We start from the raw sequence: 24,388 nt of genomic DNA on the forward strand, positions 1-24,388 counted from the left end.
GGGGCGGGGCTACGGATGGAAGAAGGACGCCGGGTAAGTATAATAAAGTTTTGCTAAAATATATATATATATATATATATATATATATATATATATATATATATATATATATATGAATCGGAAGCATTGTACAGCGTTTCCAAATGCCAGGGAATTGCAATCACCCTAGGAATCACTGCACACAGCACTTCGGCGTTCAAGGCCAAATATTGGTCAGATGTTCTATGTGACAATAGGGTGCTGTGTTTCTCTTCTTATAGAGACGGGACTGATCACATGACCGATATGTAGCCCCTCCCACCTAGCACTTCCTAGAAAATTACTGCAGTGGTCTAAACTCCATATCTACAGAACAGAGACAGGTAAGACTGCAATAAACTTGCAGAAGCCTTTCAACGTCTATAACTGCACAAAACACTGGTGCACAATAATGTTTATAACTGACAAAGAAAGGGAATTACTTTTTCATAAACAAACACAGAAAAATAACTGATTTATTTAAAACCCAATGTAAATTGAAAACAAAAAACGATACTTACCTAAGGAGAGGGAAGGCTCTGGGTCCTACAGAGCGCTCTCGCTCCTCTCACTGTTCCCTAATTTCAGCGCCGTCACTGCCATTCCAATCTGCAGCCATGGGAGGCTTTGGAAGTCTTCAGGAGCCTGAGTGCTCCCAAAGACAGGCGGCTCTGTACTGCACATGCTTGAGCGTGCTCAAGCAGGTGCAGTACGGAGACGCCTGTCTTTAGGAGCACTCAGGCTCCCGAAGACTTCCAAAGCCTCCCGCGGCGGCATAGAGCAGTATTCGATCAATAGGTCAGATACTGCTAGTGGGGGTTACAGCGTTGAAATGAGGGGACTGTGAGAAGAGTGGGAGAGTTCTATAGGACCCAGAGCCTTCCCTCTCCTTAGGTAAGTATCTGTTTTTGTTTTTTTTTATTTAGGTTTACATTCACTTTAAGTACTACATAAAATACATGCTTTTGTTTGTAATAAAATCAGCTCGATACTCTTCTGCTTTGTGTGAATAAGTAATATTTGCAACAAAGATTTTCGTCTCCCAACCTTCCTTTTTGGCAGACATCAGACTACACAGATCTTTAATTTCTGGGAACTGAAATCTTGCTATGTAATGAAATTGAGAGGTTATAAGCCATTTCAGCCGCACAGATGTGAGCCTCACGTCCACGGCTGGTGCTGCTGTAGCCATAGGGACATGAGGCTTACGTCCGTGCAGTCTGCGGGGCCGTGCGGGCAATCGTGTGAGCGGAAGCACGTGATGGTGATGGTCCCGGCGACAGGGAGGATTGGTGGCAGGGGAAAGAAGTCCCCTGAGCTAATCCACACATGTTCGCCGAGAATGATCACTGTTTTTTGTTCGAAAACCGTGATCATTCTCAATTGGTGCCGCCGTGCTGCCTCCCGCTCACTTGTTTCCGCCACTCCCGCCTCGGATCGTTTGATTAATGAATGGGAACTTTGTTCCCATTCATTCATCTCCCCTCAGGCTCCCGTGATCGCTGGTATCCATGAGATGCCTGCATCACTTTCAAAATGTAACAGGCGTACTTATTGTACCAGAATAGAAAATAATGTGCAAGGACATCTTGTGGCCAAATAGGAATATTACACCTACATACATTAGGGAATAATTTTTTTTTTAATATGTATGTCAAGAGGGTATATTATTATTCAATTTTGGGCTTGTGATTAGTGATGGATGTAAAACTGAAAAAATGCACCTTTATTTCCACATAAAGTATTGTCAGCATACATTGTACTAAGGATATAAGTTAAGCGTTGCAATAACTGGGACAAAAGGGACCATCGCGATCTCAGGCTTCCGCCCGCACAGCCCCTGCGGCTACAGCAGTACCTGCCGCGAATGTGAGGCTTACGTCTGTGCAGCTGAAATGGTTAAAGCAAACCTGCAGGGAAAATAAACTTATGAGATAATGAATTGTATGTGTAGTGCAGCTAAGAAATAGAACATTAGTAGCAAATAAGAGTCTCATATTGTTTTCCAGTATAGAGCTTCTCTAAGCTATTTGACCCACTGGGTCCAATATAGTCCTATTTTCTGAAGAACAGCCAAGAAATGGTGAGAGACAGCTTGATATAAGGTTTTACTGCAAGAAAGTTCAAAGGTCATTATTTCTGCTTTGTTTTATAGCTTAAAAGACAAAGTGTGGTTTAAAAACTGCAACTGTGACAGTATGATGCATTGTTTTATAAAAAGCTATACAACTGAAAATAAAAATGAGACTCTTTTCTTTGCTACTAATGTTTTAATCATTATCCATACTACACATACAATTCATTATATCATAAGTTTTTTTTTTTTTCGCTCCAGGTTTGCTTTAAAAGGTCACCTGAACTGAGAGGGATATGGTGGCAGCCATATTTATTTCCTTTTTTTAACAATACCAGTTGTCTGGCAGGCCTGATGATCTCTTCGACATCAGTAGTGTCTGAATCACACACCTGAAACAAGCATGCAGCTAATCCAGTCAGACTTCAGTCAGAAACACCCAATGTGCATTGAAGACAGAGGATCAGCAGAACAGCCAATCTGCATTGCTGAAGATGAAATAAATATGTCAGCCTCCATATCCCTCTCAGTTCAGGTGTGCTTTAAACAATATGGGGTTCTTGTCAGCTGTGTTGGGTCCCAGCAGACCGCTTCTGTCCTCCACATGCTCATTCTCCAGCGTCTGTGTTGGATGAGAAGCTACTTGTTGTTGTGGGCAGGAGACATGGACAGACCTCCATACCTGAAGGTCCTGCAATCATTAGCTCAGTAGGGTCACTGGAGCCTTATTGTTGTGAAGGAAAAAGTCAGGCCTGTGTGTAAGGATGCAGCAAAGGTGGCCTTACACAGAGTAACTTTATAGATCCTCCTGTTCCAGTTTCTTAAAAAACACACTAACAAATGGATTTGTGACTGTTTAACAGCCTAAAAATCCAGAGTTCACTTGAAATGTTAACAGATTAAGAGCAAAACATGTGAATTGAGCCTTTCTTCAGGACTGGCTCCTCTTGCGGTAAAGATAGGCGTTGCTTACTTGGTTCATGATGACCAGTCCAGTGAGAATTGGGCAGAGGACACACAGGTACCAGGAGAAGCCAGTGACAGAGGCAGTGAACCACAGGGAGCACATGCCCAACAGAAGGCTGGTGCAAGCCAGCAGATAGCCCAGGAGGCCGAAGGTGGCGTGGTACAGTTTCCGCGTTGCCAGCGTCCAGCGTTGGAACAACTTGGGGTAAAGTAGGGTCACCCCGCCGAAGTTCTGCACCAGGGCCCACAGAACTGTGAGCAAGCCCACCAGCCCATGCCAGGTGGAGAAGTGCGGCTTTTCCTGGAAGACTTTGTTGGCGTAAATCACGCCCAGGCCCAGCAGTGCACAGATCACGGACAGCAGCTGCAGCACCCAGTGAACGCGGACGCGGGACTTCCGGGAGAAGGAGCGCAAAAGGGAGGAGTCAGGAGAGAATACCAAGATGGCTTCCGTCATGAAGAAGGAGAACTGTAGAGAGAAGAGGAGCCACTGTGAGCAGACAACATGGAGGAGAAACAGTAGAGCAAAAATTACAGGATGTCTTTGTTACTGGTTAAAGTGGATCCGAGATGACAAACTAACTATAACAAGTAACTTGTCTATATACTGTATCTTATCTAAAGTTTAGATTACACAGCAAGTCTAGCTGCAAACAGCTTCAACAGTATATGATTATTTCTTTCTGTGATACAATGAGAGCGGCCTTGCTCTGCTTGTCATCACACAAGCAAGCTGCTCAGCATCTCCACCTCTCAGCCTGTAAAAAACTCCACTCCCCTCTCTGCCCTCCTTGCCTCTGAAATCTCTAGCTGGTAAGGTCTCCTCCTTCTCCCCAGATCGAGCTCCCATGAGCACTTGCTACATGGGACTCAGAATGCCTAGGCACTGGAGGAGCTGTGGGCGAGGCTTGTTTAGTTTATCAGGAATTAGGGTATTAAATAAAAAAAAAAGTATTTGACTTGAGGAATGCCCTATAAACTATGGGGCACAATTATGCAATCAGTAAAAGTTTATCTCGGATCCACTTTAATGCCCTATTGGACAGTTTCACAGCCATGGCACTTACTTTACAAAACACACTGAGATTTCTAAATAGTAATGTAAAAACAGACAAAAACTTTCATTGGCTAACTGAATATAGTTTTAACTGAAATAATTTCATATGTACTGAGTTTTTTTTTTCTCAATTATGATTTTCACTCTATTTTACTCTCTCCTATGCTTGGAGGCACTCTTTGTAGGCCATACTAAATGAGATGAACTACAGCTACGGCACTCTGGGTGACATTTCCCCAGGGGATGGGTGCTGGGCTCTCTCCCGTATAGGCCATTCTGTCCTGTGGAGAGGATAAGGCCGGGGGGGGGGGCATATAATACAACAGCAATCAGCCAAAAGGAATCTAGTTTGGTGGATTGCTGGCAAAGGAGGCTGCTGACTCTAGGGGGCATCTGTACTCACTCTAGTTTTTCACTCAAAACAATCACAGATAATCATTTCAGGTGATGAAATTCTAGTACTTAGCTTAAAGGGGACCCGAAGTGACATGTAACATGTAATTATAGTCCTCGCCCCCTACACAAAACAAGGCAGTGTTCCATATTTTTCTTACTGTAAGGGTTAAGAATCCAAAGCTCTAAATAAAAAAGGTGACTTTTTGTATTTTTTTTATTTATATAGCACCAACATCTTCTGTAGCACTGTACACATTACAAAACAAATAGTGGGGAGCATGTATACATAAACAAACTATTAGGATATCCAGCAATACAAATACATACATTGTTGATGTGTGATTAGACTAGACTAATACTGGTGCATGTTCATATGATAAATTACATCAGAATCAGAAACACCCTTGCAAGCTACAGTCTACAGCATGCATGTCAAACTCTGGCCCGTGGGTCAAATCTGGCCCTCGGAGCCATCAGATTTTGGCCCTAAGGTGGTTTCCTCACTTTGCATTATATTTAGCTAACTCTAGACCACCAGAGAAGCTATATCGGAGGGTAAGCCCTAGATCACCAGGGAAGCCATACCGGGAGGGGGAAAGCACTAGATACCAGAGAACTGTATAGGAGAGGGAGGGGCCACTAAACATCAGGGAATTGTATGTTGGAGGTAGGGGGAGCCTCTTAATACCAGGGAACTGTATAGGGGAGGGGGGGGGCACTAGACTCCAGGGAACTGTATAGGGGAAGGAGGGGGGCAATAGACACCAAGGAACTTTATAGGGAAGGGTAGTAGGCTAATAGACAAGAAAACATAATAAGGAAGAGAGGTGGCCACTAGACATTGAGGTTGGCCCACGACTTGGTCCCAAAGCTCATTATCGGCCCACTTTGTTCTTCAGTTTGACGCCCCTGGTCTACAGAGTAGTGGGTTGGAGACATTAAAGAAGGATTAGGGTTCATAAACCTAATGTGTGTCAGAGATAAACACAGCTGAAAGCAAGGACCAGATAAAAGGTTCAGTTGTTCAACATTTGTCTGAATGGGAGGCCTGAATATCATTAAAAAAACTACCCTAAAATACCTAAGACAGTCAAAACCTTATGGCTAGGTTCACAGTGGTCAGGTGCATAACGCACATGTCATAATGACTGTGGACTGCAATGGCGACTGGACATACAGTATACTTTAATGCAAAGCCTGCATGCAGCTGATCTGTTACAGCGCAGCACCGTGAACAGGCCCATAGACTTGTATGGGTAGTGAGTTGACATACAGAATTATTCTGCAGTGCAGCTGGTCACTGCAAACTAGCCCTAAAGCTCAAGATAAGACTATGGAACTCCAGGAAAGTCCTATTTAGGAGCAAGACTATAGATACAATTGTTTATCTCATCAGTTTATTTTCAATTCAGGTTCACTTTAACTCTGCTTTGAGCTGTAATCCAAAATGTATTAAATGCAAAAGTTCATGTTTACCTAATTAAAATCATAAAATAATTCAGTTTAGGGCTCTTTCACACTAGACAACATGATGTAACGCAATGCATGTGGGTCCGATTCAGCGCAAACACTGCTGGCTCCAACACAATATGCCGACAGGAAAATTGCGTGCGTTGTACGAAGTGTTCCCGAGAGCATTACATTGTAACATGTGGGAATGATCTCGGTAGTGTGAATGGTAACATTAAAAGTCAATGGCCTTTCATGTTACCATGCGTGTCGCATACAATGTGGCGCGTCATAGCTGACTGTGTGAATGAGCCCCTAGTAAAGCGAAAGAAAATAGTATAAAGTCTTAAAAGCACTACACAGTTCATTGAAATACTCTTGTCATATACCCTAACTGCCCTCTCCCCCCCCCCCCCCCCCCTAAAGCCACAAGTAAAACAGTTGCCATAATTCATTATTATTTCATCAGTTGTCACTCACCCCAAGAGTCATAAGAAAAGGGTGCCAGGAGAATAGAGCTGAAACAGAAATGATAGTTTGGTTACTATTAGAAGAAGTAGATGCACAATGTACTGTATGAAATGGATTTATTACAGAGTGTAATGAAGATACTGCCAGTGCAATGTATGGCCTCCTTCACACATTCCAACCTTTATCTAGTGCTTGTCACACAATTGGCCTCAATTCACTAAGATCATGCTGGAGATAGTAAGGCAAGAGAAAACTTACCTCCACACAGTGAGAGTTATTTTACCTCTTCATTCCTTAAGTTACCTCCTCTGTAGTTAATTTACCTCCTCTGTAGTTAATTTACCTCCTCTGTAGTTAATTTCACACGCAGTTAATAAACAGCCTGTCTTTAACTCTGGAGTTATTTTAAGGATTGAAGAGTTAACTTAAAGACAGAAGAGTTAACTTTAGGTTCGCCTGGGGTAAAATGTTTCCTGAATACGACATGCCTTGTCCCCATGGTGATAACTCTAGAAACGTTATTAAAGACAGGAGATAAGCTTAGTGAATTGAGGCCATTTGCCATGGAATATGTTGGCGCTTTATAAATTATTAATAACTCCAGCATTCTCACAGAATTCAATGGGGGATTTCTAGACATGCTTCTGGCTTAAAGGGAAGGTCCGAGGTGATTAAAAAGCAAAAGTCTACTTACCTGGGGCTTCCTCCAGCCCCTTGCAGCTGTCCTGTGCCCTCGCCACAGCTCCGCTCCCTGACGGTGGCCCTGGGTCCCCTCCGTTACAAAATGCCTACTGCGCTTCAGCGTGTGGCTCACGGAATTGCGCTGAAGTCATTCGGACTGTACTGTGCGAGCTGCATGATGCAACGCAGTAAGATCCCGACCTGGCGAGGACGGCATCTGCATCGGAGGGGACCAGGAGCCACCGGAGCTGTGGCGAGGGCACAGGATGGGTGCCAGGGGCTGGAGGAAGCTTCAGGTGAGAAGATTGTTGCTTTTTAATCACCGCAGACCTTCCCTCTAAAGAGAACCCGAGGCGGTCCAGCGGCAAACACGTGGAATCCAGCGCAGGAGATTTGGGCACAGCCGGCGCCACCATAGACAGTAATAGGAATTACGGCTATAGCAGCGCACATTGAGTAACTTCAGCGCCTTCATAAAACGGCACTGAAGTTACTTTTAAAACCCTGTAATTCACCCGCCACCAATAGCTGGAAGCCGAATGACATAATTCCCCACCATCCACATGGACCTGGAGGGGGAATAGTAATTAATGCCGATGGGACTTGTGCAGCAGAGTAAGCCATATATCAGCAGCGATTTCATTCATACGCGTCCAGTAAGGGTGGGCAGATGGGACACAGAGGCAAGTTCTCTGCCTCATGACATGCCTCTGTGTCCACCCACCATCGCTCTCTGCCCCCCACCCACCACACTATAGCACCCCCACTGCCGTGCTATAGCTTCCCTCCCCCCTCCCAAATTAGCAACAATATTTGTTGCTATCTCGGAGGGTAATGGGAGAAGAGGGATTCCCTGCTCAAAAGGCCACTAGGGGCATTCCTGCAGGCTTTCCAGAGCTGCCATTGGGCAGCTCTCTCCCTGGCCATGCCCCCTGCCACTCCCCCGCCTCCCAGCACGATGTGAGAGAGAGGTCTCTCTTCTTCCAGCATCGTGCCCCAGAGGTCACAAAAATGAAAGTGGGCCCTAGCAGGCCAACAAAGCGGTGGGGATGGCGGCTACCTGATCCGCCCAGCACCCCGGATCAGTAGCCAAGTTTTTTTCTAATTACATGAGCCCACCTCAGGCTCTCTTTAAGGCTCCCTCCCCCGCTTGTGCATTGCTGATTGCATTTTTAGAAACGCGCGGTGTATGAGATCCGGAAGGACAGCAGAAGTACATAGACTGTGCTGTCTGATGTCCCCATCCATGCAGAATTGTAATGCATGGTTGCAAGCATTTTAGTGCAAATGCAGTGTGATTCTGTGCATTATAAATTAAAGGGATGGCAACTGCATTGGGGAAATCCTGTAGCAACACAGTGCCGTGCGTTGCAAGCAGTGCAGAAGTGGGTGTAGATATCTCTGTGCACCTAAGGGTGCATATACAGTCACACACAATGATTGTTGAACACAGGGATCGGCACTGCAGCAAGCTCTGTCCAGATGTATCACTATAGTAGAGCAACATATACTGTTGCCATGAGGATGGGAGAAGGGAGGATGGTGCGGCGGTCTCGGAACAGCTCCAGGGGCGGGGTAATGAAAAGCGCAATGTGCTCTGAGCTCAGGGGGCAGTTCTCTCCCTCCTCTGCAGGATTTTTCATGTATTTTACATTTCACGGACTGGAACAGAAGCAGAGGGAACACGTAAAACTCCACAGCAAGTGAAAACGGAACAAGCAGCTATGGTGGTAGGGATCTCACGACTGCAAGAGATATAAAAGGGGTTCAGTTGACCCAAGAACAATACGTAGACCTTGAGATTCACACTAGACAAATAATCAGCATCCAATCTGCCTGAGGTAATTGACTTAATAAAGGGATATTTCACCTAAAGGACAACTGAAGTGCGAGGGGTGGGGAAGTCAAGCCTCTGTGTCCCCTCCACGCTGCTTTAAGCCCTCCCTGCTCCACGCCGTCACCCCGATAAAAATGACAAAAAGCGGCTTGTCTGAGCCAAACAGGGGAAGGGAATCATTAACAGGAAAGGCACTCCTGCAGAACGCCTCTTCTCTGCCTCTCCATGCCCCTGTACCGCCTTCAAAATCCCGCTCCTCTGAGCCTCTCCCCCACTTCCCTGTAGTCTCAGAAGAGAGCACAGAGAACTGTCTACAGAGTTGTGACCCCGGGGTCACTGCCATTCTTTTTTTACCCAGCACAAAAACTTACAGGAAAAAGCGTCACAGTAGCAACGGGCAGCGGTTCGCCCTCCGGATCAGATAGTATGCTTTTTATAGAGCTATGCCACCGGCTCTGGTTTTCTTTAAAGGAGAGGTCACTGGGTTGGGCTTTCAGTAGTAATGACAGCAATATTTTTTGTATTTTAGAAATGTTACACCATTCAAAAGTCACGAACTGTAGAAGTGTTTGACCCTTTCCAATCCTGTATTGGACTATGTCCGACATTGGCATCCAGGCCTAGTAAAGACACAGGTCCGACACATGAAGATATGGCTGCCGCTAGTCCATCCCTTCATATCAAAATGTAAGACTAGGCCGAACACTCTGACCGCTTTTGGCCCCACCCTCCTCCGCTGTGCCGTGTAATTTAAATATTACGGGGCACATTTGTGCTTGCCGCTAGGTTCACCGTTGCCAGATCTAGTCCTCCTGGTGTCAAGAAATGACACTTTGATCCCCTTCAGTATCATGCTGCACCTTGTAATATCATAATCACACTGGTGCAGCAGGGTGCAGCCACAGCATGCAAGCAGGTGCTGGCCCCACCCTATCCCACTGATGCTGTGTCCCCTCCTCGCTCCCGCGCGAGGAGGCAGAGACCCTACCTGATCCCTGCTGGAAAGCACTCCCTCAATCACCCACATCCCACCTTGCACACCAGAAAAGAGGGCTGGGGGGAGATTGAGAAAATGGATAGGAAAGGGTTAATATTCCCCTAAGGATCTGTCTAGTCAGAACTAGAAAGCCCGCCAGTCCTGAAAGCTGTTACAGGTCCTGAAATGGTGAATTCATATGTCCAATAACAATGGCATAGCTCCCAACTGTCCCTTTTTCAGAGGGACAGTCCCTCTTTGGGAACCAATTCTCTCCGTCACTCTTTCTTCTTTCAGGACACATGTAAAGTTCTATGTAAATATATGTATTTTTCTACTGAAAAATGTGTTTAATAGGCTTTTAAGGAGAACCTTAACTCTAGGAAAAAATGAGTTTCACTTACCTGGGGCATCTACTAGCCCCCTGCAGCCTTCTTGTGCCCTCGCAGTAACTCATGGCTCCTCCGGTCCCCCGCAACCAGCTAGTTTCGTTTTTGTCGACTCAGAGTCGGCTGGCCGCCATACTTACCTTTGCATGCATTCTTGCTGGTGCAGGAAGCTATCGCGGACATTAACGCGTACATTTTATGCGTTACTGCATTGCACCTGCAACACGGAAAAATGTACTTGTTAATGTCCGCGATAGCTTCCTGCACCAGCGGGAATGCGTGCAAAGGTACGCATGGCGGCCCTCCGAGTCAGCAAAAATGAAACTAGCCAGCGGCGGGGGACCGCAGGAGCCATTAGTGACTGCGAGGGCACAGGATGGCTGAAAGGGGCTGGCCCCAGGTGAGTGAACTAATGATGATAGAGAGGACCAGTGTGGTCTGAATTATAAACTTGCATATTTTGCTTCTGAATGCTTTCTATCAGTAAATAGGGGTGTGCTAGGGGCGTAATTACGGGGTTGGCAGGGGTGTGTCTAAAAGTGTCCCTCTTTCTTATCTCAAAAAGTTGGGAGGTATGCAATGGAGTCCATAGGGTGACAGGCTTTACGTTTCACAGGCAATAATATGTGCACATTCTGCTAGGAAGGAATTGCTTTTCATAGAACTATGAACATTGCTTTTCATAATTCATAGAGAATATTTATAATCAAGTCATGACACACAGTGCAAAAACTGACAAGGGTAAAAAGTTTTTAAAATTAACTACTACAACTTGTATGGCTTGTGCCTGTCCCTTTCTCCTTCACTGAGCTGCTCCCAATGGCCAGTTGCCACCATCTCCAGTCAGGTTTTATAGCTGACTGGTTAGTGAGCAGCACACTACCGTAGTGATAGCTGACCAATGAGAGCAGCACAGTAAGAAAGGAAGGGGCAGGTACAATTAACTCATGTCTGAGACTCCACAAAGTTCTTATTTAAATACTTTGAAAGACTGCAACACTGATTTCTATAGCTACTGCATCATATATGTCCACTGCTTCACTCCCGCATCACAGCTGCCTGGCTCCTCCTCTTTGGTACTCACTTGCTCCAGGTGTAGAAACACAAATCATGTATATGGTGAAAGTGAAGACTGCCAGGTGGGCGGCGGCCCCGGATATCACCCGCAGGGTGTGGTGGACCCGTGTGTCCGTGTCTGAGCTTTGAGCCATGGCTGGATCCTGCATGAAAAAATAGAATATAAAATTAAGTTGGCAAGATGGCCAACCATACACATTACTGTATCTTTCTCTATTTAAGCAATTAAAATGACGTGACTGGGTGATCTGCATGACTATAAAGTAATACATAGTGGGGAACAGTTACAGCATCCCTTCCCCAAAATAATAACAACAATAACACTTGTAAAGCACTTTTCTCCCAAAGGACTGCATAAAAGCATAGATACAGCATGTCTCAGTGGAATGTATTACAGAAGAAATAGTTGTGTTCATAAATGCCAGACTATACAGGTGGATTTTCAGTTTGGATTCAAACACCTCCAAAGTAGGACATGTCTGGGTTTGGGTTACGACCGTTAGGGGCAGCATGACAGAAGAATCTGACTAAGACCGGTTTCACACCAGAAACCAGCATTATAGGTGCAGTGCAATCAAGTGATTGCATCACACTGTAACATTAATATTAGCCTTTGGTGATGACTGAGGCAAAGCCAAACAGTAGTGCTCTGTAGTGCTCACTTACTGTGGCCAAATGAAGAATTGCACGGAAGTGTATTGACAAAATACGCTTTTGCGCATGTGGGACACAAGTGTAAACACAAAACAGTTAAAAATAATCTGCAACGCTATTGACTTACATGACGTCCGGTCACCATGGGTGTTCCCGATAACATGCAGTTGTCTTCACGTCAAATCGGATACTTCCAGCCATTCGCATCCCACTGCGGTAGGTAAGAAATACCCCATTGGTTTTCATTGCTTTAGCGTTACCTTGAGGTAAAAAAAGGGTAACGCACCACAATGAAAACGCCTTAGAGTGAAAGGGGCCTAAAGGTTTTGAGGCGGACCCTGGGGGTGACCAAGTTATTAGGTCCTGTTGATCTGAGGTTGTACTGGAAAGTGTGATGCAGTTTTAATCTGAGGTATTGCTGATGCCATAATACACAGTAAAAAAAGAACCTTAAAGGTCTCACGCGGTCGTGCTAACGTCATCGGACGTCCTATGGTCTGTACTGCACAGGCGCAGAACTACTGTGCCTGCGCAGTACATCCTGGAGGACGTCAGATGACGTCAGCGTGACCGCGTGAGACGCATGTTGGATCACACAAGAGCCCGACCTGGAAGCTGGCCTGGCCAGGTCGGGTGAGCCACCGGAGAAGACCAGGAGCCTCCGAAGCGGCGTCGAGGGCACGTCCTGCCTGCCACGGGCTGGAGGAAGCCCCAGGTAAGTGGATTAGTATTTTTACTTTTTTTAAACACCTCCCTGAACCTTCCCTTTAAAGGACGTCTGAGGTGAAAATAAACTAATGAGCTATGCAACTGTATCTATCCTCCTCCTCCTAAAAATGACTTTTTTTTTTCGCTATCCCAGTTTTATTTTATATGTAAATCTATGTTTTAAGGTTTTACAGTTTCATGTTTTTTTCTGAATGACAAATTCATTGAAGTATGCCAGAGATAAAATCTATAAACTATTGACCCTTTGTATCTCTTTACTGCTCTCAGAAGCCATTTTCTGCTAGGAAAGTGTTTTATGGCTGTAATTCCTTATTAGTGAGGGTTAGGCTATAGTCTGACCCAGACAGAAACCGTCATTTCCATATCTGATTTGTAACTCTTTCAGGCAAAGAATGAAAAAAGGAAAACAGCCTAGTTATTTGTATGCTTGGCACTGTACATACACATGTCTATCTCATAATGTCACTTGTCACCTCAGATGTCCTTTAAGTGAGAGAAATGCAAGGGGTGCAGCTTCATTCTCTAATAAACACTGACAGTTGCCTGACTTATGTGCTGATGCTCTGCTTTTAATACTTTAACCTTTTGAGGACCGCAGTGCTAAACCCTCCTAGTGACCAGGCCATTTTTAGTGAAATAGGCCACTGCAGCTTTAAGGCCAAGCTGCAGGACGGCACAACACAGCACACAAGTGACCCCCCCCCCCTTTTCTCCCCACCAACAGAGCTCTCTGTTGGTGGGGTCTGATCGCTCCCCCCATGTTTATATAAATATTTTTATTATTGTTTTTGTTATAAAAACTGCTGCTTCTTTAACCTTTTCGGGACCGGCCACCTACCCCCCCTTAAGGACCAGGCATTTTGCGCGGGAAGGGGGTGCGTGCGTTTGGGGGGGTCAGGCGGCCGGATCCCGTCTGTGGCTGCCTCGATTTGTGTCCCCCCATGGTGGCCCGGGCCCCCCCTTCTGCCAGCAGCCTTCACTTACCTTCCAGGCTCCAACGATGAGCCGCACGGGACCCTCTTCTCCAGCCGGCATCTCCGTTCTGTCTGACAATCAGTTCCGGGTCGCGGCTTGATGACGTCATCAAGCCGGGACCCGGCGCTGACGTCAGACGGAGCGGAGATGCCGGCCAGAGCGGAGGGGGGCGCCGATCGTCGCTGGAACGGCAGGGAGGTGAGTGGATCCTCTTCTTTCCCCCCCTGCCGCCGCAGCTGTCAAACTGATCACTACGATCCGACGGCGATCGTAGTGATCATGTGATCAGCAGCCATACGCGATGGCTGCTGATCACTCGGGGGAGATGTCGGCTGTCATATGACAGCTTAATCTCCCCCTCCGGGTGCGCACGATCGCGTCGGGAGCGGAAACTGCGGGCCGGCGTAGATCCTACGCCGCATCAGGCTAGAACAGCCACAAGTGCGGCGTAGGATCTCATAGAGGCGGTCCCGAAAAGGTTAAATTCTTTCCCTCCCTCCCCACAGCCGGCTAATCATGGCGATTGGCTGTCATAGGCTTCTGCCTATGATAGCCAATCGCTCTCCAGTGTCCCAGGGGGACAGCCATGTCACACGGCTGTCCCCAGTACAGCGCTGCTGCTGATCGCTGCGCTGCACAATGTATTTAGACGGCGATTCCGCCGTCTAACAGTCTCCCGAGTGGCGATTGCCGCTCGGAGACTGAAGGAGGGGCGGAGCTCCGCCCCCCGAACAGGAGATGCGCGCACCCTGCACTGCGAGCCCCAAGGACTTTACGCCAATCGCCATTAGGCGGTCCTGGGGCTGCCACGTCCATCAGCGTGACGCGGTCGGCAAGCGGTTAAAGCAAATCTGTGAGTTTCCTAAAAGAAAAAGATACCTTGGTGGAGGGAAGCCTCTGGATCCTCCACAGCCTTTCCACCTCCTTCTCAAGACCACCGCTGGATGCCAGAACCCTCTGTGAGTTAGTGGCCATGCTCCCGTCTGTGGTCAAGCATGGCCACACTGAGCAGATGGCCCTGACAGCCTGTGCAGTAGCATGGAGCCATTGACTGAATCTGCTCTGACTTCACTGGCTGCATGCTTGTTGCAGGTGTTGACCAAAAACAATTAAAGCCAAAAGTTCAGTATGACAACTGGCATTGCTTATAAGGGAATGTAGTCCAAAGTGGTTTCGGAGGTGGCACACCTTACCCAAAGGTAGGGTGCTATAACCTGAGGTGCCAAGCCAAGTCACCTATTGTTCAAGCAATCATGTGAAAGTCCAGGTTAGCACACAGATTCATCAATGCTATATTTCTGTTTATTGCTTCATCAGCACATATAATGACAATTGTTTCGGGGCCACAGAGGGTCCCCTTATTCAGAAAGTGCAGACAAAATATTCCATTGATGAATCGGTGTGCTAACCTGGACTTTTACATAATTTTTTATAAGGGAATGAAGATGGCAGCCTCACAAACTTTGTCTTCAGTTCGTCATCAGTTCAACAACTTTAATATCAGCTGATCAGCCTTTCTCTATTTCAGATTTTGGATGACCTCATGCTAACCCCAACTTCCCATGATCTGGTATAGCTGGAGCAAAAAAGGAGTAAAACTCAGTGAAAACTTAAAGTGAAGTCAAAGACCACTGAATGCTACGTAGTGTCTGTGAAGCCTTGTTTGAAAACATGTGAATTCTGTTTAATATTCATAAAGGCTGCCATTACTGAGCAACTTCTAGGCTACTGTAAATCCTATATGAAAAGTGTATGTCTCATGGTAGCTGAAGAGTGCATAATATATATGGATGCCATGTGTGCAGTGTAATAGTGTATGGGCTTCCTGCACACCCTGTGCAGCAAGCAGGGCTGTGAAGTCGGAGTCGTAGTCGAGGAGTCAGTCGGAGCAATTTTGGGTACCTGGAGTCGGAGTTGGAGGTTTCATAAACTGAGGAGACGGATGATTTTTTTTTAACAACTCCACAGCCCTGGTTAAGTGTTAGAATAAGAAGTCGGAGGCGAGGAGTCAGAGCAATTCTGGGTACCTGGATTCAGAGTTGGAGTCGTAGGATTCATAAACTGAGGAGTAGGATGATTTGGCAAGCCTGGCTTCACATACATAGTAAATAATGTACAGACCCTCTGCATATAGTGCATTGCATATGGGCACCCTTTGTATCCTCAACTTCTGTTCAGAGTGAATAATGTATGGGCTTTCTGAACACAATCTATAATGTATGGACTTCTGTATACAGTGTATAACTAACTTACATCCTGTACACCATATGTAATGTTTGTGCATCATGGGGATATTTACATACAGTATTATATGTTGTGTGTGACATACAAGCACCCTGTGAAGCCTGTCTGTTCCTGTACTGTATATTATACTGACAACCAGTATGATGTATAGGCTGCCTGTGCAACAGTGTTGCTAACTCATCCCTTTAATTACTGACACATCTAAGTTATACAGGTTCTGGGGCTATTTGCACATAATCAGTGCCTTAACTGCATCTACCTAGTCACAAAACCTGTATAATTCATATGTGTCAGTAATTAAAGGGATGAGTTGGCAACACTGCTGTGCAACCAACTTTGTCAGAATTTGCATTCTCTACCATTCTGCTCTTATGGGATGCAAATTCTGATAGGTTGCATAAACTGCTACCTATAGTGAAAATATTTGCAACTTTGCAGAATCTGCAACCTCTACCATTCCTCTGCCTCACTCAAACCTTCCAAACCTTTCTGCCTAACACTAACTTACCCTATCCTGTGCCTAAAGTTACCCTCCACCCATCCCATGCCTAACACTATCCTACCCTATCCTGTGCCTAAAGTTACCCTCCACCAATCCCATCCCATGCCTAACACTAACCTACCCTATCCTGTGCCTAAAGTTACCCTGCACCCATCCCTTGCCTAACACTATCCTACCCTATCCTGTGCCTAAAGTTACCCTCCACCCATCCCATCCCATGCCTAACACTAACCTACCCTATCCTGTGCCTAAAGCTACCCTCCACCCATCCCCTGCCTAAAACTACCCTGCCCCTATTCCACGCCTAAGAGAATTTATGCGTGCTTAAACACCAAGTTTAACCCTAACAAATCTGGCATTGGGAAGCCTCCCCACGCTCCTGGATAGTGCTAATGTAGCATGAACTAATACCCGCAGGGCAACTGCTTTGCGGTATTGGTTTTTGACCCTGCATAATTTGGCATGGGAAAGGAAATGCATATTTGCATGAGCATTGCCTCATGATAAGCCAATTAGGCCAGATTTGCAAAGCCAGATTTGTTAGGGTTAAAATTGGTGTTTGAGAACGCATAAATTATCTTGTGGTAAGCATTTTCATAGTTGTATCCTTTGGAGGCAGGTGGTGGAGGATGGCTTGCTCTAGGTGGTGTGAGCTGTCTGCGCATGTCCTCCCCCCCTCCTCTGGAGTGTTGTGTGTAAGCCAGCCCTGAGCTCCAAAGCTTGGGGTGACCCATGCTTCACTCCTTTCTCATGTGGTGCCCCCAAGTAAATGCTCATGTAGCAGAACGCAATGGACGTTAAGGTAAGTGCCTGTTTTTAATATTGGGAGGTGGGTGCAGATGACCGTCCCCGGCACTGGCCACGCTTGGGGGGGGGGGGGGGTCGCCTGCGCCACCCAACCTCCCCCTCCAGGGTGCTGCTGTGGTCCCCAGGCTGTGAGAGCCTGGGGCCCTGTGGCCCCCCGGTTGTATGGGGGCATTGGGAAGCCTCCCCATGGCGCTCCTGGATAGTGCTAATGTAGCATGAACTAATTCCCACAGGGCAACCGCTTTGTTGTATTGGTTTTGACCCTGCATAGTTTGGCATGTGAAAGCAAATGCATATTTGCATAAGCAATGCCTCATGATAAAATAATTAGGCCAGAGTTGCAAAGCCAGATTTGTTAGGGTCAAACTTGGTGTTTGAGCATGCATACATTCTCTTGTGGTAAGCATTAAGGAATATTTATCCTGCACTTATTGTGAACTTGACTGGCCCTTTACGTGGTTTTGCCCAGTGTGCTGCTTGTAAATCTGGATGGTACCAGAGTAATTGTATGGTAAAGATAAATAGGAAGGAGCGCTCCTGTGGTGCTTTAACCTTTTTATTTCCTTTTAGAATGTACTTATATAAGTGTAGTGTAATAAGCATGTATCACGCCACCAGCAGGTCCTTTCTCTTCCCTGAGCTTGACCAGAGCTGCAGGTGTGATGGTAGTATTGAGGGATATGCGGTGTGCGGATCCTGATACGAGCGTGCCATCTTACATCACTATGCGTTTTAGCGTATACCACTTCTTCGTCAGGTCAGAGAGAGAGAGGGGACCCACTGGTGGCTTGCTACGCGCTTATTACACCACTTATGTGAGTGCATTTTTATGCATTTTTAAAAATAAATAAAAAGGTTAACTCACTATAGGAGTGCTTTGTCTTTACCTAACACTAACCTTACCTACCCTATCTTGAGCCTAAAACTACCCTCCACCTAACACTTACTTCTCCACTCCTCTGCATAGCACTAACCTTCTCCTATATATGATGCAAATTATTATAGGTTGCAAAAAAATGTTACCATGCCAGCCTAAGCACTTGTACACTGTGTATGATGTATAGGTACACTATATATAACGTACTGGCTCTTTGTACACACTGTATGGGCACACTGAGCTTCTATGAACACGTTTATCTAGGTCCCTGTACACTGTATATGATGAATGGGTACCCTATGTAGCCATCCTGATTATCTGTGCACAGAATATACTGTATGGGCACCACTGGTAACATTATTTATGATGCATCATGCATGAGCACCATTTGCAGCCAGCCTATGCTCCTGTGTACATATGAAAAATAGGTTTACTATAAACAGTATATTCACTATAGAGGCATCCTGTTTGGACCTGGGGTTCCTGTGTAATCCTGTACATCGGCATCCTGCCTACATTACATAGGTTATTGGGCAATCAAGTATTGTATATGATAAATGAGCACCCTGTGTAGCTATCCTGATCACCTGTGCACAGAATAAGATACATGTGCACCATTACCCAGGCAACATGTATATGATGTATGGGCACCATGTGCAGTCAGCCTGGGCTCCAGTACACATTGTATGACGTATAGGCTCCCTGTAAACAGAATATTCATTATACAGGCATCCTGTATGGGCCTGGGCTTCCTGTGTAATACTGTACATGGGCTGCCTGTATACATTACATAGGTAAATAATGGTTTATGAAGTGTGATGAATGAGCACCCTGTGCAGCCAGCATGAATACATGCAATCCAGCACCCTGTACACTATATACATGATATCACCCAGCTGTCACTAACCTGGCTCAGAGTCCCAAGGGTCCCTCACTTCCTGTCTGCTCGTGTCGCTGTCAAACTCTCTCTAGTCTCTACGGTCCCCCGGAATTGCTCAGCCCCGCCCACTCTGTGCTGAGACCCTTGTCATTGAGCCACCCGCCTGCCAATCAACGCATCATCCCGCCTCTGTCACCTTATTCCGGGCTGCACTTGTTTTTCAAACAACAGAGATTGGACCAATGAGTGCTGAGGAGGCGGAGTCGCTACAGAGCGAGGCTTGGCTCCACCAGGAGAGCAGTGTGGTCGGGGAGCTGAACTTTGGAGCAGGAATAAACAGTAAGTATTGTGGTGCATGGAGGAGCATCAGCTGGGGGTGCAGGGTGATTTATGGGGAACAGGAGTGCAGGGTGATTTATGGGAAGCAGGGTGGGGTGCATCAGCTGACGGTGCAGGGTGATTTCTGGGGAGCATGGGGGTGCATCAGCTGGGTTGCAGAAGGATTTCTGTATGAGGGGGTCAGTTGGGATGCACTGCAGGGTGATTTCTGTATAGGATCTTATTTATTTTATTTAAAGATCAACTGGGGAATGATGTGTGCATGGGAAAGTGATCTGTCCATTAGATTAGGAGCAAGCTGGTGGATTCAGATGGATGGGAAATAACCTGTGGGATGCAGTGTGATCTGGACATAAGTAGAGGGATCAGCAGCTGTGGGGTGCAGTGTTATCTGGGCATAGGTAGAGGGATCAGCAGCTGTGGGGTGCAGTGTGATCTGGGCATAGGTAGAGGGATCAGCAGCTGTGGGGTGCAGTGTGATCTGGGCATAGGTAGAAGGATCAGCAGCTATGGGGTGTAGTGTGATCTGGGCATAGGTAGAGGACTCAGCAGCTGTGGGGTGCAGTGTAATCTGGGCATAGGTAGAAGGATCAGCAGCTATGGGGTGTAGTGTGATCTGGGCATAGGTAGAAGGATCAGCAGCTATGGGGTGTAGTGTGATCTGGGCATAGGTAGAGGGATCAGCAGCTGTGGGGTGCAGTGTGATCTGGGCATAGGTAGAGGGATCAGCAGCTGTGGGGTGCAGTGTGATCTGGGCATAGGTAGAAGGATCAGCAGCTATGGGGTGTAGTGTGATCTGGGCATAGGTAGAGGACTCAGCAGCTGTGGGGTGCAGTGTAATCTGGGCATAGGTAGAAGGATCAGCAGCTATGGGCATAGGTAGAGGGATAAGCAGCTATGGGGTGTAGTGTGATCTGGGCATAGGTAGAAGGATCAGCAGCTATGGGCATAGGTAGAGGGATAAGCAGCTATGGGGTATAGTGTAATCTGGGCATAGGTAGAAGGATCAGCAGCTATGGGTTTCAGTGTGTTGGGGTTGTATAGTCTATGCAAAGGGAGATCAATTAGGAGGGTACACTGTGATCTGTAGGTAGGGAGGGGGATCATCTGGGGAGATTGCAGTGTGATGTGGATATAGGAAGGATGGTTGCTGTATGGCCTATCCTTTGTGTGTTATGGGCAATAAATACTACTCATACAGTAATAATACATTTATATACAGAAACTTTTTGAAGTTAAAGGGACACTGTAGGGGGGTCAGGGGAAAATGAGTTCAAGTTACCCGGGGCTTCTAATGGTCCCCCACATACATCCAGTGCCTGCGCAGCCACTCCCCAATGCTCTGGCCCCGCCTCTGGTTCACTTCTGGAATTTCAGACTTTAAAGTCTGAAAACCACTGCGCCTGCGTTGCCGTGTCCTCACTCCCGCTGATGGCACCAGGAGCGTACTGCGCAGACCCAGTATGGTCTGTGCGTGCGCCGTGCGCTCCTGGTGACATCAGGGGAAGCGAGGACACGGCAACGCAGGCGCAGTGGTTTTCAGACTTTAAAGTCTGAAATTCCAGAAGTGAACCGGAGGCAGGGCCAGAGCATCGGTGAGTGGCTGCACGGGCTCAGGATGCCTGCAGGGGACCATTAGAAGCCCTGGGTAACTTCAACTCATTTTCCCCCGACACCCCACCCCCCCCCCCCCCCCCTACAGTATCCCTTTAAGAAGATCTCTAGGCATGGGTAATAAAATAAAGTGTAGGGAGAGAAGCTATATGTTCACCTCTCCCATTAACGCCTCATTCACTCTATATGTGCACATTTTGTCAGTGTGTATGGTGTGCGATACGCAATTACTTCAGAAGTGCGTAGAATGCACTGTCTGACGTCTCCACTTTATGCGCTACAATATCGCACTGCTTCATGTATTTTTGGAAAACTGCAGCAAACAACTCAATCACTGTTATTATTATTATTGATTTATAAAGCACCAACATATTCCGTGGCGCTGTACAAAGTAAGAAACAAACATGGGGTACATAATAATACAGACAGTGGTGTACACCAGATACATAATTAGTGACAAAATACAAGATGATACAGAATACAAAATACAGAGTTGATAATGACCGTGATAAAAGTAACATGATAAATGAAATGTATAATGATTTCCAAGACACAAAATGGGGAGAGAGCTCTGCCCTTGCGAGCTTACAATCTGTATTGAGTGGGATCAGAAGTGCACAGCAACACGGATGGCGTGTGATTGCATGCAGTCTGAATACTGAATACGTGTCTACTAATGTGAATGAGGCCCAAGACTCCTAGGCCCGTATGCAATTAACTTTTTATTATTTTTCATGTTCTATTTATAATAACTTTCCAACACTGTGCCATTGAAAATGTACCAAAAAGTATGTGAAAACGCTGCGTCGATATTATTCTGAGTATTTTCTTGTTTGCTGGTGGCTTAAAGGCATTTTACAGTGATTGTACAGTAAAATGCCTTTTAAGCCACCCGCAAGCAAGAAAATGCTCAGAATAATATTGACGTAACATTTTCACCTACTTTTTGGTAGGAGTTGCAAAGTGCTGAAAAAAAACTCCAATTGAATCAGGGTCCTGGTTTCCCTAGTACTCCTTCTTTTTCACCAGTAGGAGTCCCAGTAGGCCCTGGTCCTTCTCTTCTTCTCCCCTTTAGCCACTGTGATGGCAGTTAAGTTCTTCCATCTCTTATGGTAACGATAGCTTATGTCAATGGTTCCTGTGATTGTGAAAACCCCAGGCTCATCTAAAAGACAAAAGGAGACCAGGAGCCCAATGGTGCAGAATCTTCTAAGATTCAGAAAAGCAGATTGCTAAGGATGTATTTACTCACAAAGGTGGGTTGCAAATCCTTGCAACCACCGTCAGAGCAGGCGGGAAATTAACCGTCCCTGCTCAGTTTTCCAGGTCTGTGACAGGAACTGGGTGGTCACATTCCGGACGTTTTTTAGGACATCTAAAAAAACTATCACCTCTAAAGAGGTATGACAAGACGCTTAAAACGGGTGGAGGCGTCCATTCATAAAACATAGGCTAATCAGCTGTTCATCTTCTAAACAGAGAGGTAATCTTCCCTATCTTGAAAAATTTAGACCAGAATATTGAAAAAAAGGTATTTTATTCAATCAATTGACAATGCGTTTCGCGGGTGCTTGCCCGCTTCCTCAGGTCAGTTTAAAAACAGGTGCTTTAACTGCTATGGCTATTTAGCCAGCATGAGTGCCTCTCTGTCTCGGGCACTGTGGGGGAGGTAAGAGGAGTTCCCTTGATTTATAGGGCTGTTCCCCACTTACCTTTCCGTGACCAGAATGCCAATGGGCAGATGGTACTGAAGACTTTAAGATCATAGGTAGAAATATGTAGAAGAAGAGAACTGGAAAGTAATGATGAGAAGTTGAGTCCAGCGTGAGCAATACTGGAGAAGTTAGCATGTGGTTTTCTCTGTATCTGTTATTGTTATCATGTCCAGGGATGCACCTCACAGCTTTGTTTTGACAAATGCCCTGTTTACAGTGATGTCCAGTCGCAGAATCGAGTGTGTATTCTTCAGCGAGTTCCATCCAACCCTTGGCCCAAAAATCAGCTACCAGGTGAGGACAAAGAAAAGATAACTAGAACCGAAGGCCAGCTATGTTTAACCTGGCTTTTGTTAAGCTGAATGTTGCACTGCCTTCTTGTATGCCTTGCTGTCTTTCTAGTAGAGTAGAATCACTTTATATTAAACTCCAAGGGATCGGGCAAAGTAATTTTATTTCAGAAATTTACTATATCAGAAATTGTCATAGTTAAAGAGCCCTTGAGATGTGGCCACAGGAATAAAATCTACATACCTGGGGCTTCCTCCATCCACCTCTAGCCTGATCACTACCACGATGTCTTCTTTTGTCTTCCTGTTTGCCTGCAATTGGCCCCGGAAAGTCCTCCAATCTGGGGCTATCTGCGTATGCACGGCCTGGACTCGTGCAGCTCCCACCGTGTTCACGTTACCGGGAGTGATCTGCACCTGCACAGACGCAGAATGTTCCCAGAGACAGAAGCACACCTGGCCGGACTGCACATGAGGCGACTGGCCCCGACTGACGGATTTTCCGGGGCCAGTAGTGGGCAAATGGGCAGTCAGAAGAGGACGGTGTGGGAATGATCAGGCCAGAAGAGGCTGGAGGAAGCACCAGGTATGCATATTTTATTCCTTTGGCCTACAGTATACTATAGTACTGTATCTTAATCCAGTCAATAATTGGGAGTGCTTTTTCTTTTATGGCATTTTATTAAAAATGCAAACCTAAAACAGTAAAATGTGTTAAGCACAGCCAGCATCTAATCTAGATAAAAATGCACAGTGCTCAATCCAGTATGCAGGGATTTGCATGCAATACAGAATGTACAGTGTATATTGAATCAATGCAGCTTCAGATACAGTACAAGCAACCATTCACAAGCCAAGTCACACAGTTCCCTCATTTCAGTGAGCATACACAGCTAGATGCACAGTGCTCAATGAAGTAATCGTGCAGCAGCTTAGGTCTCACCAGTTGATGCAGTAGTGTAACGGCCGGTACACAGTCACACAGTCCTGTCAGTTCAGCCACCAAAGCAGCCCAATAAATATGCACAACACATACTGTACAGTAACCAGGCAGCAGCCCATGTGCTGGGAGGTACACTAGGAAATCCACGCAATATAAAGAGAGCAACCAACCTAACTACAGCTCATTGGACTCACACTGACGGTTGCACCCGCCCACTTTCCACTGTAGCCGCATACCGCAGTTGCCCAAAAATATGTTTACTATAACCAAAGAAAAAAAAACACCTATATCCAGGCACATCGCCTCTAGTTAGGACATTGTATAAGTTATTAAGGAATTTTCTTGTTATTGACCCCTGCGGCCAGGATTTTATTTCAGTGCACTCCCTCCTTTCCCTGTTTGTGTTTTTTGTCAGCATGCACACAGCT

General features: G+C 46.2%; 2 protein-coding genes across 2 annotated transcripts in view; one reads left to right on the top strand and one right to left on the bottom strand.

Annotated features, from left to right (window-relative positions):
• Nucleotides 1-907: 907 nt before the first annotated feature.
• CYB561D2 (cytochrome b561 family member D2) lies at nt 908-19,166 on the bottom strand. Its single transcript, XM_068253006.1, has 4 exons — nt 19,087-19,166; nt 11,399-11,534; nt 6,441-6,478; nt 908-3,527 (listed from the first exon to the last, which is right to left on the bottom strand). Exons 2-4 carry the CDS (start codon nt 11,523-11,525, stop codon nt 3,024-3,026), a joined length of 669 nt encoding a protein of 222 aa, XP_068109107.1. The 5' UTR covers nt 11,526-11,534; nt 19,087-19,166; the 3' UTR covers nt 908-3,023.
• A 152-nt stretch (nt 19,167-19,318) lies between these two features.
• NPRL2 (NPR2 like, GATOR1 complex subunit) overlaps nt 19,319-24,388 on the top strand; it is a 29,994-nt gene continuing 24,924 nt past the window's right edge. Inside the window, exons 1-2 of the mRNA XM_068251569.1 lie at nt 19,319-19,398; nt 22,945-23,021. Of these exons, the coding sequence (XP_068107670.1) occupies nt 19,398; nt 22,945-23,021 (78 nt within the window). The 5' untranslated portion in view covers nt 19,319-19,397. The remainder of the gene's footprint in view (nt 19,399-22,944; nt 23,022-24,388) is intronic.

Source organism: Hyperolius riggenbachi, chromosome 9, assembly GCF_040937935.1.
Source record: "Hyperolius riggenbachi isolate aHypRig1 chromosome 9, aHypRig1.pri, whole genome shotgun sequence".
In the NCBI taxonomy this organism is placed as follows: Eukaryota; Metazoa; Chordata; class Amphibia; order Anura; family Hyperoliidae; genus Hyperolius; species Hyperolius riggenbachi.